Source organism: Pseudophryne corroboree, chromosome 1 (genome assembly GCF_028390025.1).
Source record: "Pseudophryne corroboree isolate aPseCor3 chromosome 1, aPseCor3.hap2, whole genome shotgun sequence".
Taxonomy (NCBI): Eukaryota; Metazoa; Chordata; class Amphibia; order Anura; family Myobatrachidae; genus Pseudophryne; species Pseudophryne corroboree.
Window position 1 is genome coordinate 1,185,762,044 of NC_086444.1, and position 20,239 is coordinate 1,185,782,282.

General features: G+C 42.5%; 1 protein-coding gene across 1 annotated transcript in view; it reads left to right on the forward strand.

Annotated features, from left to right (window-relative positions):
* The window catches only part of LOC135051158 (vomeronasal type-2 receptor 26-like), an 88,737-nt gene that overhangs the window by 883 nt on the left and 67,615 nt on the right, over window positions 1–20,239 (forward strand). The window contains exon 2 of the mRNA XM_063957294.1: window positions 8,040–8,331. Within this exon, the coding sequence (XP_063813364.1) occupies window positions 8,040–8,331 (292 nt within the window). The remainder of the gene's footprint in view (window positions 1–8,039; window positions 8,332–20,239) is intronic.

Genomic DNA, 20,239 nt, shown 5'->3' on the forward strand with positions numbered 1-20,239 from the left:
CAGCAGTGAAAGTAGCCTCCTAACTGCCCCCCCCCCCCCCCCCCCCCACTGCGGGACACTGCGACCCGCGGGTGGGATAGCGAGACAGTCCGAAAAAAACGGGACTGTCCCGCGAAAATCGGGACAGTTCGGAGGTATGTATGTGTATATATATATATATATATATATTAGAGATGAGCACCAGAAATTTTTCGGGTTTTAGTTTTGGATTCGGTTCCGCGGCCGTGTTTTGGATTCGTACGCATTTTGGCAAAACCTCCCTGAATTTTTTTTGGCGGATTCGGGTGTGTTTTGGATTCGGGTGTTTTTTTTCAAAAACCCCTCAAAAACAGCTTAAATCATAGAATTCGGGGGTCATTTTGATCCAGTAGTATTATTAACCTCAATAACCATAATTTCCACTCATTTCCAGTCTATTCTGAACACCTCATACCTCACAATATTATTTTTAGTCCTAAAAATTGCACCGAGGTCGCTGGATGACTAAGCTAAGCAATCCAAGAGGGCGGCACAAACACCTGGCCCATCTAGGAGTGGCACTGCAGTGTCAGACAGTATGGCACTTAAAAAATAGTCCCAAAACAGCACATGATGCAAAGAAAAGAGAAAAAGAGGTGCACTGTGGTCGCTGGACAGCTAAGCTAAGCGACACAAACACCTCAATATCACAGGAATTATTCGTTCTAATCAATGGTATTATTGGTCCAAATCACTGGAAGAAAAAGACAAAATCACAGGAATTATTCGTTCTAATCAATGGTATTATTGGTCCAAATCACTGGAAGAAAATGACAAAATCACTGGAATTAAATGGCAGTAATGTCGGGAATTATATCAAATGGCAGTACCACTGGACATATACGGAAGTGTCAGACAGGATGGCACTTAAAAAAATAGTCCCCAAACAGCACATGATGCAAAGAAAAGAGAAAAAGAGGTGCACTGTGGTCGCTGGACGGCTAAGCTAAGCGACACAAACACCTCAATATCACAGGAATTATTCGTTCTAATCAATGGTATTATTGGTCCAAATCACTGGAAGAAAATGACAAAATCACAGGAATTATTCGTTCTAATCAATGGTATTATTGGTCCAAATCACTGGAAGAAAATGACAAAATCACTGGAATTAAATGGCAGTAATGTCGGGAATTATATCAAATGGCAGTACCACTGGACATATACGGAAGTGTCAGACAGGATGGCACTTAAAAAAATAGTCCCCAAACAGCACATGATGCAAAGAAAAGAGAAAAAGAGGTGCACTGTGGTCGCTGGACGGCTAAGCTAAGCGACACAAACACCTCAATATCACAGGAATTATTCGTTCTAATCAATGGTATTATTGTTCCAAATCACTGGAAGAAAATGACAAAATCACAGGAATTATTTGTTCTAATCAATGGTATTATTGATCCAAATCACTGGAAGAAAATGACAAAATCACAGGAATTATTCGTTCTAATCAATGGTATTATTGGTCCAAATCACTGGAAGAAAATTACAAAATCACTGTAATTATTTGGCAAGATCACTGTAATTAATAATTAATTATAATTCACTGATATTAATTGGTAAAATCTCGCTATCGCCTGCCTAGTGAAGTGAAATCTAGATGGGATTTTGTACCGGGGACACAATAACTTCATCAATTGTCTAACTCCCAATGCACTAATGGCGGAAAACGGGCACACGTCTAACAGCGCACTGATTATACTGAGAACTGATTATACTGATTAATCACTGATTATACTGAGCACTGATTTTACTGAGCACTGATGATACTACGGAGAACTGACACTGAGCAGCGAGAACAGCACTGGACTATTGTACTATAGTATACTGGTCACCACAATGCTGCACTGTACTACTATATATATACTGCTCACAACAATGCAGCACAGATATGGATACTTGAAGTGACACGGAGCTGCAAGATACAGCAATGGACTACTGTACTGTACTAATATACTGGTGGTCACCGAAATGCTGCACTGGACTACTATATATACTGCTCACAACAATGCAGCACAGATATGGATGGATACTTGCAGTGACACGGAGCAAGATACAGCAATGGCCTACTGTACTGTACTACTATATACTGTTGGTCACCAAAATGCTGCACTGTACTACGATATATACTGGTTACAACAATGCAGCACAGATATGGATACTTGCAGTGACACGGAGCTGCAAGATACAGCAATGGCCTACTATACTGTACTACTATATACTGTTGGTCACCAAAATGCTGCACTGTACTACTATATATACTGCTTACAACAATGCAGCACAGATATGGATACTTGCAGTGACACGGAGCTGCAAGATACAGCAATGGACTACTGTACTGTACTACTATACTGGTGGTCACCAAAATGCTGCACTGTACTACTATATATAATATATTTATACTGGTCACACAACAATGCAGCAGATATTGAGCACTGATGATCAGGATATTGTCTAGAACTGAGTTTGACACGGAGCTGCAAGATACAGCAATGGCCTACTGCACAGTACTATAATACTGGTGGTCCACACAATGCAGCACACTGATCAGATATTTGCAGCACACTGAGCACAGATATGGAGCTTTTCAGGCAGAGAACGTAGATAATTGCAGCACACTGAGCACAGATATGGAGCGTTTTCAGGCAGAGAACGTAGATATTTGCAGCACACTGAACACAGATATTTGCAGCACACTGAGCAGAGATATATTCAGCACACTGAGCACAGATGTGGAGCTTTTCAGGGAGAGAACGTAGCCACGTCCTCTCCGTTCAATCTCCAATGCACGAGTGAAAATGACGGCGACGAGCGGCTCTTTATATGGAATACGAATCTTGCGAAAATCCGACAGCGGGATGATGACGTTCGGCCTCGTTCGTGTTAACCGAGCAAGGCGGGAAGATCCAAGGCTGCCTCAGACCCGTGTAAAATAGGTGAAGTTCAGGGGGGTTCAGATCTCAACGAACCGAACCCGCTCATCTCTAATATATATATACTGTATATATATACTAGTGATGTGCACCGGACATTTTTCGGGTTTTGGATTCGGTTCCGCGGCCGTGTTTTGGATTCGGACGTGTTTTGGCAAAACCTCCCTGAAAATTTTTTGTCGTATTCGGGTGTGTTTTGGATCCGGGTGTTTTTTTACAAAAAACCCTCAAAAACAGCTTAAATCATAGAATTTGGGGGTCTTTTTGACCCCATAGTATTATTAACCTCAATAACCATAATTTCCACTCATTTCCAGTCTATTCTGAACAACTCACACCTCACAATATTATTTTTAGTCCTCAAATTTGTACTGAGGTTGCTGGATGACTAAGCTAATCGACCCAAGTGGCCGACGCAATCACCTGGCCCATCTAGGAGTGGCACTGCAGTGTCAGACAGGATGGCAGATTTAATAAATAGTCCCAAAACAGCACATGATGCAAAGAAAAAAAGAGGTGCACCAAGGTCGCTGTGTGACTAAGCTAAGCGACCCAAGTGGCCAACACAAACACCTGGCCCATCTAGGAGTGGCACTGCAGTGTCAGACAGGATGGCAGATTTAAAAAATAGTCCCCAAACAGCACATGATGCAAAGAAGAAAAGAGGTGCAATGAGGTAGCTGTGTGACTAAGCTAAGCGACCCAGGTGGCCGACACAAACACCTGGCCCATCTAGGAGTGGCACTGCAGTGTCAGACAGGATGGCAGATATACAAAAATTTGTGCCCAAACAGCACATGATGCAAAGAAAAAAAGAGGTGCACCAAGGTCGCTGGATGGCTAAGCTAAGCGACCCAAGTGGTCGACATAAACACCTGGCCCATCTAGGAGTGGCACTGCAGTGTCAGACAGGATGGCAGATTTAAAAAATAGTCCCCAAACAGCACATGATGCAAATAATAAAAGAGGTGCAATGAGGTAGCTGTGTGACTAAGCTAAGCGAACTAAGTGGCCGACACAAACACCTGGCCCATCTAGGAGTGGCACTGCAGTGTCAGACAGGATGGAACTTCAAAAAAATAGTCCCCAAACAGCACATGATGCAAAGGAAAAAAGAGGTGCACCAAGGTCGCTGGATGGCTTAGCTAAGAGACCGAAGTGGCCGACACAAACACCTGGCCCATCTAGGAGTGGCACTGCAGTGTCAGACAGGATGGCACTTCAAAAAAATAGTCCCCAAACAGCACATGATGCAAAGAAAAAAAGTGGTGCACCAAGGTCGCTGTGTGACTAAGCACTGTATAGTTCTGCGCACAACTAAAATGCACCACAGGTATGGATGGATAGTATACTTGACGACACAGAGGTAGAGCAGCAGACTACTGTACCGTACTGCTACATATTATATACTGGTGGTCAGCAAAATGATGCACTGTCCTCCTACTATATATACTGCGCACAACTAAAATGCACCACAGGTATGGATGGATAGTATACTTGACAACACAGAGGTAGGTAGAGCAGTGGTCTACTGTACCGTACTGCTATATATTATATACTGGTGGTCAGCAAAATTATGCACTGTCCTCCTACTATATATACTGCGCACAACTTAAATGCACCACAGGTATGGATGGATAGTATACTTGACGACACAGAGGTAGGTAGAGCAGTGGACTACTGTACCATACTGCTATATATTATATACTGGTGGTCAGCAAAATTATACACTGTCCTCCTACTAAATATACTGCTCACAACGTAAATGCTCCACAGGTATGGATGGATAGTATACTTGACGACACAGAGGTAGGTAGAGCAGTGGACTACTGTACCGTACTGATATAATACTGGTGGTCACTGGTCAGCAAAATTCTGCACTGTCCTCCTACTAAATACTACAATGCAGCACAGATATGGAGCATTTTTCAGGCAGAGAAAGTATAATGCTGGTGGTCACTGTTCAGCAAAACTCTGCACTGTCCTCCTACTATATAATACTGGTGGTCCCCAGTCCCCACAATAAAGCACACTGAGCACAGATATTTGCAGCACACTGAGCACAGATATGGAGCGTTTTTCAGGCAGAGAACGTAGATATTTTCAGCACACTGAGCACAGATATTTGCAAGCACACTGAGCACAGATATTTGCAGCACACTGAGCACAGATATTTGCAGCACACTGAACACAACTGAGAGAACGCTGCACATCCTCTCCCTATCATCTCCAATGCACGAGTGAAAATGACGGCGATGCGCGGCTCCTTATATAGAATACGAATCTCGCGAGAATACGACAGCGTGATGATGATGTTCGGGCGCGCTCGGGTTAACCGAGCAAGGAGGGAAGATCCGAGTCTGCCTCGGACCCGTGTAAAATGGGTGAAGTTCGGGGGGGTTCGGATTCCGAGGAACCGAACCCGCTCATCACTAATATATACAGTGTATGTATATATATATATATATATACTGTATATGTATATATATATATATATATATATATAGAGAGAGAGAGAGATAGACAGATAATATTGCTAGCGCTTCATGGTAATGTACCAGATTAATAACAGCAATTGCATTTGTCCTAGAAAAAATGTGAATAAGAACCATTAAATGCTTAATACTTGAAATATTTTAATAAAGCCTTATTTTATTTAGGTTTTTATTTTTTACATTATTCTATTAATAACATCCAAAGGGCATACAAGATGGGCCAAGTCGTTCTTGTCTGATGTCAAATTCTATGTTTATTGCACTGTAGAAAATACACCACAGTACAGTGCCATATACTGTAACATATGTACACTGCTCAAAAAAATAAAGGGAACACTAAAATAACACATCCTAGATCTGAATGAATGAAATATTCTTATTAAATACTTTGTTCTTTACATAGTTGAATGTGCTGACAACAAAATCACACACAAATTATCAATGGAAATCAAATTTATTAACCCATGGAGGTCTGGATTTGGAGTCACCCTCAAAATTAAAGTGGGAAAACACACTACAGGCTGATCCAACTTTGATGTAATGTCCTTAAAACAAGTAAAAATGAGGCTCAGTAGTGTGTGTGGCCTCCACGTGCCTGTATGACCTCCCTACAAGGCTCAGGTAGTGCAGCTCATCCAGGATGGCACATCAATGCGAGCTGTGGCAAGAAGGTTTGCTGTGTCTGTCAGCGTAGTGTCCAGAGCATGGAGGCGCTACCAGGAGACAGGACAGTACATCAGGAGACGTGGAGGAGGCCGTAGGAGGACAACAACTCAGCAGCAGGACCGCTACCTCTGCCTTTGTGCAAGGAGGAACAGGAGGAGCACTGCCAGAGCCCTGCAAAATGACCTCCAGCAAGCCACAAATGTGCATGTGTCTACTCAAACAATCAGAAACAGACTCCATGAGGGTGGTATGAGGGCCCGACGTCCACAGGTGGGGGTTGTGCTTACAGCCCAACACCGTGCAGGACGTTTGGCATTTGCCAGAGAACACCAAGATTGGCAAATTCGCCACTGGCGCCCTGTGCTCTTCACAGATGAAAGCAGGTTCTCACTGAGCACATGTGACAGACGTGACAGAGTCTGGAGACGCCAAGGAGAACGTTCTGCTGCCTGCAACATCCTCCAGCATGACCGGTTTGGCAATGGGTCAGTAATGGTGTGGGGTGGCATTTCTTTGGGGGGCCGCACAGCCCTCCATGTGCTCGCCAGAGGTAGCCTGACTTCCATTAGGTACCGAGATGAGATTCTCAGACCCCTTGTGAGACCATATGCTGGTGCGGTTGGCCCTGGGTTCCTCCTAATGCGAGACAATGCTAGACCTCATGTGGATGGAGTGTGTCAGCAGTTCCTGCAAGACGGAGGCATTGAGGCTATGGACTGGCCCGCCCGTTCCCCAGACCTGATTCCAATTGAGCACATCTGGGACATCATGTCTGACTCCATCCACCAACGCCACGTTGCACCACAGACTGTCCAGGAGTTGGCGGATGCTTTAGTCCAGGTCTGGGAGGAGATCCCTCAGGAGACCATCTGCCATCTCATAAGAAGCATGCCCAGGCCTTGTAGGGAGGTCATACAGGCACGTGGAGGCCACACACACTACTGAGCCTCATTTTGACTTGTTTTAAGGACATTACATCAAAGTTGGATCAGCCTGTAGTGTGTTTTTCCACTTTAATTTTGAGGGTGACTCCAAATCCAGACCTCCATGGGTTAATAAATTTGATTTCCATTGATAATTTTTGTGTGATTTTGTTGTCAGCACATTCAACTATGTAAAGAACAAAGTATTTAATAAGAATATTTCATTCATTCAGATCTAGGATGTGTCATTTTAGTGTTCCCTTTATTTTTTTGAGCAGTGTATATTGTATAAATCATGTGAACAGTCTGGAACCTGTTCCCTATAGCAGGGGGTTGTCCCTCAAGCAGTGGGGCCCATCGGGTGTTTCCCCTATAACTCTGAGGGCCAGTTCCACCCTGTGTATATGCAGAGGTGCTGAGAGGGGGGAGGGCAGGTACTATTTATCCGGGCTCAGGCCTGATGAAGGAGCCTAGTGGTGGCCCAAGCACCCCCCCCCCCTTACTTGGCAGTAGTAGCTGCAGCTCTTCTCCTAAGCCCAGCATACACTACTGTCTGCTGGACTGCCTTGGTGCCAGGAAGGTGCTTAAAGTACTATTTTTTCTATTTTTTTTCTAAGGGTGCAGGGCCAGGCCTCCTGTGGTTAGGCCATTACCCCTGAAAAATACCTGGGCCTGGCCAGGCTCTCTACTGCCCTGGGTATATGTCTCCCTTTGTATGGGTATATTACATGGGTATATGTCTCCAATTACATGTGGCTAACTGGGCAGAGGTTTTGCATTTACCATTTCAAATGGAGGAGAGAAAGGATGGTGTTGCCCAGCCTTATAGCCTAGTCACTTATTAATATTCAAAACTACTTATATATGAAAAGATCGATTTGAAATAATGCTTTTAAAATAAAATAAAAAAGCCATAAAATAATAATAATAATAATAATAATAATAATAATAATAATAATAATAATATTATTAATAATAATAATAAACGGAACACATTTTTTAAACAGTGCAAACCGTAGAGAATACAGACATCTCAGAGCTTTTATCTTTACAATTAATGAGATTAACAGGAACCCAGACATCCTGCCCAATATTACTCTGGGTTACCATGTGTATGATTCTTGTGGAAGTAAGAATAAAGCTGTGGAAGATGTTTTACGGATATTGTCTGGACACAAAAAAACAGTTACCAATTACAGGTGTATGGAACATGGTAAAGTAGCTGGGTTTATCGGAGATCTCAACTCTCACACCACCATTGCAATGGCACAGTTGTTGAATGTATATGGGTATACACAGGTAAGTGCTATCAAATTTTAGTTGCAATAATACTAAAGATTTGGTAAATTTTAACATTTTTATGAATGTGACTGGTTATATGGTTATACTGTAGTCAAAACTCCTTTTGTATATACAGTAAATGATTCTAAATATTAGATATTAATGTATGTAAGAAGTCTCAGTACCTTGCTGCTTCAATTTCTTCCTAACTACAATTTCCATCAACTAGGGATTGAAGCATTTGATGTAGTGGTAAATTTACTAAGATTCATATTGTACCCATGTCTGAACGAGATCAAACACGGGTGTATTTAAAAAAATAAATAAAAAAAAAATGAAAAGTTACTATGATCCTGTGATTGATGGGATTGTGTCTTTTGATGGTGTACGTATATAGTTGTGTTTGGCTGCTGGGTGTTCGATACTAAAATATCTAATATATCCTTTATCGGCTAAGATAGCAGCTGAAAATGAAGATACCTTATTTGAGTGGGTAAATTAAATTACATGCAGGTTACATTAGTCTCTACGTATGCTCCAAATTCCTGTCAAATCAATTTTTTAAGAGAATTATTGCCCATATATATCAAGCAGGAGAGTGATACATTGCACAGTGATAACATACCAACCAACCAGCTCCTAACTGCCATGTTACAGGCTGTATTTGAAAAATGACAGTTAGGAGCTGATTGGTTGATATTTTATCCAAGTGCAATTTATCACTCTCCTAGGTTTGGCAAATATGGGTAAGGTAATTTAAGAAGTAAGGATAGGCTCACAGAAGTAAGTTGTTCTGTTAGGGCTCTCCCAAGACTGCTATCAATATTAAATTGCACTGTTATAACAACCTCATATAATAATTCCCATTGGGAGTATATTGGTACATTTAGATGCTATAAGACGTTCTTTACAAGATCAGCATTGATGGTCTGATAATCAGAGCATTTATTCTGTGAGATCTATCTTTGATCAAAATAATATATATCTGTATAAATCAGACCTGTGTCCACTAAAGGGAATCATATAACTATGAAAATTAGCAGCATGAGTGGAAAGGCAATTGGGAGACCACCTGTGCTAATCACTTTTAAGATCACTATAACATTACATATCGCTCACTAAAGGAATATAAGATTCATTGCGTAATAACAATGCTGCATAGTAGGATTCAACGCCTATAATTATGACAGAGAGAATAAAGTAGCTGAATGCCAATAAGGTTATAAATACTTGCAACATTATACAGTATAACAAAGAGGAGATGCAGTATTATTTGTGAAAAGATAAAAATCTAAGCTCACTAATTAAATGATACATTTAAAGCAATGAGAGAGCACTGATAAGTCTCTAAGAGGATTGATTGATAACTATCTGCATTATAAAATACATTATATACATTTGTATAAGGCAATATAGCCCATATTTACTAATAAATAACTGATATCTAGGAAGTAAGAAAAGACAGCAGACAGAGGTCTTTTATAAGAATTTTAATATACCTTTTTCTTTCACTTTTCTCACACTGTATTTTAGTATTTTATTATATATATATATACTGTATATATATATATATATATATATATATATATCCAGAGAGAATACAGGCACTCACCACTTCCTTAATTGATGAAGAAATTTATTACCACTCACAGGTGTGTCTCACATAGAGACGGTCAACAGCATGTCAGCAAATTATGTCAACGTTTCGGCTCCATCTGAGCCTTTTTCAAGACAGATAAAATCACAACAGGTACATACCCAGCAGCCCATGACACACACCAAACCCCGGATCACTTATATAGCAGAGACACATCCCAAACCCCGCCCATCAATCATCCAACAGGAAGTAGCTACAATGTTCGTATTGCAGTGTCTAGTACTGTTAAACAAAATAACCATCCACTGTGTCATACCAACAACAAAGTATGATACCAGAAAACATAAATACAGCAGGTATACACCACTGAAAGCGGCTAATCGCGGCTAATTGCCGCGATGCCGGAAGTAGCGTGCGTTCCATTGCCAATGGAACGCACACGTGACACAAAGATGTTAATCACAAACCCAGAAGCGGTATGCTTTCCATTGCCGTGGAGCGCAACCGCGTGACCGGAACTACGGTGCTGCATGAGACGGCTGCCAGCCGTTGCTAAGCAGCCAGGTATAAGAACACTGTCACATGCTGAAATTGCACCAGCGTGCTAACAAACTGGTAATAAAGGCATCATTAGGCTCATAAATCAAGATGTTGGATGCATAGAATATGCATATGTACTACATATTGGTCCCGGGTGGATATTACATTACAATAATACATATAAGTGTATTTATTCAATGCACATAGAGACTTAGCATTTGTATCATAATATCCAACTATTTATTCAGGTAGAGTATTGCCATAACCATATTCTGTAGTAGATCATTATGGTCACCTGATATTATCAGGATGACCCGCCCTTACTCCTCTATGGGTAGAGATCTATCACAACAGCCAGGAGAAAATGGGATACACAAATGGTAGAGAATATGGATGTATATTCCCCAGGACATAATGTAGTTCATTAAGAGCCTGTGATATAGCCTCTGTCAAAAAAGTGATCCGGGGTGGTCACCAACATAAAGGATATTATAGAAGACAAAAGACACACATCCATATCATCATGTATTAAAAAATGCATGATTGAATCCCAATTGAAAAAATTAATAAAAACAATTTATGAAAGAAATTTGTGAAAAGAATAAAGTTCAATGATAGCCCTATCCGAGAAAAATATTAAATGGATTAGCCTCGTTTAAAATCCGAGGTGCTAAGGTGTCCAACTCGTAGATCCATTTAGCTTCTCGTTGTCGTAATTGCCTTTCCCAGTCACCACCACGTGAGGGTCTCGGTACGTGATCTATTAACATACACTTCAAACTAGATATTGAATGCCCTCTAGTTGCGAAGTGCTGTGCCACCGGTTTGTCAGATACCTTAGAGATCAATGCAGCTCTAATTGATGTACGATGGTTGGCCATCCTGTCTCGAAAGTTTCGTGTTGTCATGCCAACATAATAGTATCCGCAGGGACAAACAATAATGTAGATTACATGATCCATGGTACAGTGTAACCGATAGCGGATCTTAATCTGTTGACCACTATGTGGTTGTGCGAAACTCACCCCAGTCATCATTGATCGGCACGTAGTGCAATTGGGGCACCAATAACAACCCTTCTTGGTGTCCGGAAACCAAGTCTTACTGGTAGCTGATGGCTGTAGAGTCGGGCGCATTAACATTTGTCGAAGATTTTTGCCACGTCTGTAGGCACAGAGTGGTGGCTGCAGATTTAACCCTTTGAACACTGGGTCAGAGGCCACAATCGGCCAGTGCTTACGCAGCACTTTCTCAGACTGTGACGAAGCAATGTCGTATGTAGATGCAAATATCATTCTATATATATATATTAGTGATGTGCACCGGACATTTTTCGGGTTTTGTGTTTTGGTTTTGGATTCGGTTCCGCGGCCGTGTTTTGGATTCGGACGCGTTTTGGCAAAACCTCCCAGAAAATTTTTTGTCGGATTCGGGTGTGTTTTGGATTTGGGTGCTTTTTTACAAAAAACCCTCAAAAACAGCTTAAATCATAGAATTTGGGGGTCATTTTGATCCCATAGTATTATTAACCTCAATAACCATAATTTCCACTCATTTCCAGTCTATTCTGAACACCTCACACCTCACAATATTATTTTTAGTCCTAAAATTTGCACCGGGTCGCTGGATGACTAAGCTAAGCGACCCAAGTGGCCGACAAAAACACCTGGCCCATCTAGGAGTGGCACTGCAGTGTCAGACAGGATGGCACTTCAAAAAAATAGTCCCCAAACAGCACATAATGCAAAGAAAAAAAGAGGTGCACCAAGGTCGCTGGATGGCTTAGCTAAGCGACCCAAGTGGCCGACAAAAACACCTGGCCCATCTAGGAGTGGCACTGCAGTGTCAGACAGGATGGCACTTCAAAACAATAGTCCCCAAACAGCACGTGATGCAAAGAAAAAAAGAGGTGTACCAAGGTCGCTGGATGGCTAAGCTAAGCGACCCAAGTGGCCGACACAAACACCTGGCCCATCTAGGAGTGGCACTGCAGTTTTCTAGCGAGAGGATGAGTGCTTCCATCCTCATGTGAATCTGAACCACTAGCCATGAACATAGGCCAGGGCCTCACCCGTTCCTTGCCACTCCGTGTCGTAAATGGCATATTGGCAAGTTTACGCTTCTCATCAGACGCTTTTTTTTACAAAAAACCCTCAAAAACAGCTTAAATAATAGAATTTGGGGGTCATTTTGATCCCATAGTATTATTACCTCAATAACCATAATTTCCACTCATTTCCAATCTTTTCTGAACACCTCACACCTAACTATATTATTTTTTGTCCTAAAATTTGCACCGAGGTCGCTGGATGACTAAGCTAAGCGACCCAAGTGGCCGACACAAACACCTGGCCCATCTAGGAGTGGCACTGCAGTGTCAGACAGGTTGGCACTTCAAAAAAATAGTCCCCAAACAGCACATGATGCAAAGAAAAAAAGAGGTGCAATAAGGTAGCTGTGTGACTAAGCTAAGCGACCCAAGTGGCCGACAAAAACACCTGGCCCATCTAGGAGTGGCACTGCAGTGTCAGACAGGATGGCACTTCAAAAAAATAGTCCCCAAACAGCACATGATGGAAAGAAAAAAAGAGGTGCACCAAGGTCGCTGGATGGCTAAGCTAAGCGACCCAAGTGGCCGACACAAACACCTGGCCCATCTAGGAGTGGCACTGCAGTTTTCTAGTGAGAGGATGAGTGCTTCCATCCTCATGTGAATCTGAACCACTAGCCATGAACATAGGCCAGGGACTCAGCCGTTCCTTGCCACTCCGTGTCATAAATGGCATATTGGCAAGTTTACCTTCTCATCAGACGCTTTTAATTTTGATTTTTGGGTCATTTTACTGAACTTTTGTTTTTTGGATTTTACATGCTCTCTACTATGACATTGGGCATCGGCCTTGGCAGACAACGTTGATGGCATTTCATCGTCTCAGCCATGACTAGTGGCAGCAGCTTCAGCACGAGGTGGAAGTGGATCTTGATCTTTCCCTATTTTACCCTCCACATTTTTGTTTTCCATTTTTTAATGTGTGGAATTATATTCCAGTAATATATCAATAGCAATGGCCTACTACTATATATACTGCGCACAACTTAAATGCACCACAGGTATGGATGGATAGTATACTTGATGACACAGAGGTAGGTAGAGCAGTGGCTTACTGTACCGTACTGCTATATATTATATACTGGTGGTCAGCAAAATTATGCACTGTCCTACTACTATATATATACTGTACACAACTTAAATGCACCACAGGTATGGATGGATAGTATACTTGATGACACAGAGGTAGGTAGAGCAGTGGCCTACTGTATCGTACTGCTATATATTATATACTGGTGGTCAGCAAAATTATGCACTGTACTCCTACTATATATACTGCGCACAACTTAAATGCACCACAGGTATGGATGGATAGTATACTTGACGACACAGAGGTAGGTAGAGCAGTGGCCTACTGTACCGTACTACTATATATTATATACTGGTGGTCAGCAAAATTATGCACTGTACTCCTACTATATATACTGCACACAAAAACTTAAATGCACCACAGGTATGGATGGATAGTATACTTGACGACACAGAGGTAGGTAGAGCAGTGGCTTACTGTACCGTACTGCTATATATTATAAACTGGTGGTCAGCAAAATTATGCACTGTACACCTACTATATACTACAATGCAGCACAGATATGGAGAGTTTTTCAGGCAGAGAACGTATAATACTGGTGGTCACTGGTCACTGGTAAGCAAAACTCAGCACTGTACTCCTCCTATATAATACTGGTGGTCCCCAGTCCCCACAATAAAGCACACTGAGCACAGATATTTGCAGCACACTGAGCACAGATATGGAGCATTTTTCAGGCAGAGAACGTATAATACTGGTTGTCACTGGTCACTGGTCAGCAAAACTCTGCACTGTACTCCTCCTATATAATACTGGTGGTCCCCAGTCCCCACAATAAAGCAGTGTGAGCACAGATATTTGCAGCACACTGAGCACAGATATGGAGCGTTTTTCAGGCAGAGAACGTAGATATTTGCAGCACACTGAGCACAGATATTTGCAGCACACTGAGCACAGATATTTGCAGCACACTGAGCACAGATATTTGCAGCACACTGAACATAGAAACTGAGAGGACGCCAGCCACGTCCTCTCACGATCATCTCTAATGCACGAGTGAAAAATGGCGGCGACGCGCGGCTCTTTATAAAGAATACGAATCTCGCGAGATTCCGACCGTGGGATGATGACGTTCGGGCACGCTCGGGTTAACCGAGCAAGGCGGGAGGATCCGAGTCTGCTCGGAACCGTGCAAAATAGGGTGAAGTTCGGGCGGGTTCGGATCCCGAGGAACCGAACCCGCTCATCACATATATATATATATATATATATATATATATACAGCCAGCGGTAGCCAGGCATGGGGGAGGTCGTAGGGGGTAAGTGTACCTATAAATGAATTTGACCATTCACTGTATTGTTATCCTGACGAAGGGGTGAAAGACCCCGAAACGTTGATCTGCTTATGCAGTTTTTGCACTAAAGTTTTCTTTTGAAATTCAGTCTCTGAGTGCCGCCTCTCTTTTTGGCTGTACATGTATGGGGTATTACCCTAGTGGAGGGCACCAGAGCAAGATAGCCCTGTGGGGCGGACCGAGTGCCGGCACTTGGTGTGGGGATATATATATATATATATATATATATATATATATATATATATCCAAATGCAGTCCCGGCACTCCACAATCCCCTTAATATGCAATTGCTGCGGTGCCATCCATGTGATGTAAAGTCACAAACCATATGCAGAAGAAAACGGAGGCACTCGTCAGACTTATAATCAGATAGAAAAGAGTTCCATTTATTAGTGTCGTAGAGCCGACATGTTTCGGGGTAAAACCCTTCCTCAGGGCCAAACACAAGTGAAGTGATCTTAACCCAGAACACATATTTATACCAACCCTAATGAGACCTAAAGTGCTTAAACATACTCACCTGCTCACCGTCGAGTGCGTTCGTCGACTACCAGTTGTGACTTCCGCGTCGCGGCTCTCTGACGTCCGGACGCTGCTAGCCGCGCCTCCGTCACCATGGAAATAACCCACGCTGGGCCAAAACATCCAAGGCTGGTTGCGCCGCCTGCTGCTCCCCGAACTCTATCACCACTTCCGCTTCAGTGACACCGGTCCTGACGTAACCGCACTCCGTGTAGCAGTGATGTTCCCATGACAACAGGAGTTGTCACTAATGTGGTTATCTAAACGAGTAATCAAAAACATAAACATGAATAACAATAGGTGGTGTAAAATAAACACATACATAAATATAGACACATGAATAAAAATTTATTTTTATTCATGTGTCTATATGTATGTATGTGTTTATTTTATACCACCTATTGTTATTCATGTTTATGTTTTTGATTACTCGTTTAGATAACCACATTGTGGAGTGCCGGGACTGCGTTTGGACATATTGGGATTATTGCTAGGAGGCGTGTCGGCCTGTAAGCATCATCTCTACCAAGGCACCCCCCCTGTTGTTACCACTATAGTTATTGGACCAGGACACTTCTTTCAGCCCGTTGAGGCTGTTGCTTTTATCACTATACTAGAACGGAGGAGCTTTTGGAACTTGGGACTGAGGACACAGCAGGATATTGGTTAAACACTGTTTGTGCAAGATGTCTGATGCTGAGACACTATTGGATGATGCTCTGGGACTCATACACAGAGATGCAAGTGAGCAATTGAGCTTTTCAGATGTTGAAGCAAAAGCCATCCTAGTGGGAAGGAGTATGGAGGATGAACCCACAATAAGCTCTAATGATGAACTCTTTCGGCAATGGCTACGAATGAAGCAACGTGAATGTGACTATGAATATCATGGCATTTCTTTATCAGACTACTATCGTAGTAATTTAATCCCGAGGGGTTTCAGGATACGCAACTCACCGACTATTGGCAGATACAATACACAATTCTGCCGTCGGTGGGTTGCGGTCCTAAACAAATGTTCCATGGACCTCCTACTACTTGTGGTAGAAGAATCAACAAGGGAGTTAAACCTCACTTGTGTTTGGCCCTGAGGAAGGGGTTTACCCCGAAACATGTCGGCTCTACGACACTAATAAATGGAACTCTTTTCTATCTGATTACAAGTCTGACGAGTGCCGCCGTTTTCTTCTGCATATGGTTTGTGACTTTACATCACATGGATGGCACCGCAGCAATTGCATATTAAGGGGATTGTGGAGAGCCGGGACTGCGTTAGGACATATTGGGATTATTGCTAGGAGGCGTGTCGGCCTGTAAGCATCATCTCTACCAAGGCACCCCCCCTGTTGTTACCACTATAGTTATTGGACCAGGACACTTCTTTCAGCCCGTTGAGGCTGTTGCTTTTATCACTATACTAGAACGGAGGAGCTTTTGGAACTTGGGACTGAGGACACAGCAGGATATTGGTTAAACACTGTTTGTGCAAGATGTCTGATGCTGAGACACTATTGGATGATGCGCTGGGACTCATACACAGAGATGCAAGTGAGCAATTGAGCTTTTCAGATGTTGAAGCAAAAGCCATCCTAGTGGGAAGGAGTATGGAGGATGAACCCACAATAAGCTCTAATGATGAACTCTTTCGGCAATGGCTACGAATGAAGCAACGTGAATGTGACTATGAATATCATGGCATTTCTTTATCAGACTACTATCGTAGTAATTTAATCCCGAGGGGTTTCAGGATACGCAACTCACCGACTATTGGCAGATACAATACACAATTCTGCCGTCGGTGGGTTGCGGTCCTAAACAAATGTTCCATGGACCTCCTACTACTTGTGGTAGAAGAATCAACAAGGGAGTTAAACCTCGTTAAAGAACAGATCACCACGTTTGAGTTCCAACATAAACAAACCCTCGGTCAGGATAAACAGACTGATTGGATCACCAAACTGTCGACTTAGATGGATCAATATAGACAGGACCTGAAACGCTTCAAACAAGATAAATTAATTAAAGTCAAGCGTGATTATGAGCAGCGGCAGGTGTACCCTTGGTTGGGAAGCACCGGACCAGCACACGACCATAGACAACCTTTTAGGAGACAACAGTCACGCAGATGGAAGGGGAGACAAGACACCAGCACATCAGCTAGTGACTCAGAACATGTATCCACACACAGGTCGTCAGCTGATGAACAGCATGCCACAGGTCAATTCCCTTTAGGGATTCGTACACGGTCCAATCGCACTCCGGTGGCAGGCCGCGGACGAGGACGAGGAGGAAGGGGCAGAACCAAAGGAACTTACGATCCAAGACCTCCACGACATTGAAAGAGCTAGTATTTAATCTCTCGTCTGTACCATTAACGGACTCAGAACATCACCTTTTAGCTAAAGGACTATCCTTTGTCCCGACTACTTTACAAGATCCGCTTGAGTGGAAAATTGATGTACATCGTTTAAACAGGACACTGAGAAGAAAATAATTCTTTAATAACAAAGTGGCTCCTGTAATAGACTCTGGTCCTCCACCACAATTATATAAAGTAGCCCAGAAATCACAATTTGACCCCCCCTCACTCAATCCCTCTATCCGTACCTTTACTAGGATGCTAGAGGAAGAGGGTTATAAAGCCTCTAGGGATCCTGTATACTTTAATCTATCAAATCAGGAGAAATTAACCCTCAGGAATCTATCTAGCAGGGAGGATATCATAATACGGAAAGCTGATAAGGGGGGCTCTATAGTTGTACAAGACACCACGGCTTACGTTAATGAGTGCGCACGCCAGTTGAATGATGCAGGGGTCTATCAGAAATTGAAGTTGGATCCTACTAAGGAGTATAAAATTGAGTTGGATACTATCTTATTGGCAGCCAGTGAGTCAGGAACCATATTAGCAGAAACTAGGAAAGCCCTTATGGTAGAACACCCCAGGGTACCCCTATTCTACACGGTACCTAAGGTACATAAAACCCTGGTTGACCCACCTGGCCGCCCTATAGTGTCGGCTAGGGGGTCTTTGTACCACCCTATTTCAATTTACTTAGACGCTTTCCTTAATCCTTGCGTACAGGCGTTGCCTTCCTACTTGAAGGATACAACTTCATTACTAATCCAGCTACAACAATTGAAGCCTTTGCCTAAACAGCTGATATTGTGCAGCGCGGATGTCACTAGCCTCTACACCTGCATCCCACATGATGCGGGTGTAGAGGCAGTGAGATCCCTGATTGTTGATAATACACATTACAAGGGTCCAGAACCAAAATTCTTTTTGCAATTACTGTTTAATGTCCTACATAGGAATTATTTTCTCTTTAACGGTCTGTTTTATTTGCAAATAGCGGGGTGTGCGATGGGGTCAGCGGTGGCCCCGTCGTACGCCAACGCTTTTATGTACCAAATTGAAAAACAGATGTTTTACCTTGATACTACAATCTCAGGTCATCTGTTGTACTACAGGAGGTACATAGACGATCTGTTGGTGTTATGGAAAGGGCCCAAAGATACATTAGTTTCACTGTGGGAGAACCACAATGCTACAGGACATGTGGTTAACTTTACGTTTAATATGGATGAGGAGTCGATCAACTTTTTGGATGTCGCCATTACACACAAGGGTGACACATTAAAAACCTCCCTATATGTTAAACCCACGGACAGAAATACATTACTTAACCACCAAAGCTTTCATCCACTGTCTCTCCGCAAGGGTCTACCCTTTTCACAATTCTTAAGGGTAAGACGGATCACTTCTGATCCAATAGAAACTAATATAGCACTTGATAATATGTTACATAAATTCGCGGAGCGTGGATATCCCATTAAAGAATTAGAAGACTCTAAACGTAAGATCCTTAATATGACTAGAGAACAGGCCCTTGGAGGTAGTACTAAACATCATTCCAATAAACGACTACCTTGGGTTAACAAGTTTACCACGTCCTCCACTCGCATAGTGAAGAAGGCTAAACAACTATGGCCAATAATCCAGAGTGATGTTGCTCTATCAGATTTGGCAAACACTCAGATAATGTCAAGCCACACGAGGGGCCGTAATATAGGGGACTTTGTCGTTAAATTAGATGTTACTAATCTTACCAAGCATTCACAGTCACATTTTTTAAGACCCAAATTAGGATGCTTTAAATGCTTGGGCTGCACGACATGCAACACCCTCATGTCGGGTACTACGTTTAATCACCCACATTCTGGGAAGAAATTGAAAATAACACACAGGTTGACATGCACCACTACGTATGTCGTTTATCTCCTGACTTGCCCATGTGGTCTTGCATATGTGGGCAAGACTATCAGGCAATTTCGGGAGAGAATGGCACAGCATCGTAGTGCCATCAAAAAGGCTTATGAAACTGGCAGCAGTGAACAACCATTTGCACGCCATTGTATCATGGCCAAACACGGAGTCGCTAGTGTTAGAGCGATTCTGATTGACCATGTGCCTCCTTCCTTGAGGGGTGGCAATAGAGCTAAGACCCTTTTACAGAGAGAGACTAGATGGATATATACTCTAGGGACCCTATCGCCGGGTGGACTAAATGAAAATTTAGGGATACAATGTTTTCTCTAGCCTTGAGTTAATCGTTCCTGAGAGCAGCCAGTATGGAAGAATTTAGCAGCATTTATTAAGCATAATTAGATAACTGTAGTTCATAGAAAGCAACCAGAAGTTCTAGTATTTTTATTCATGTGTCTATATGTATGTATGTGTTTATTTTACACCACCCATTGTTATTCAT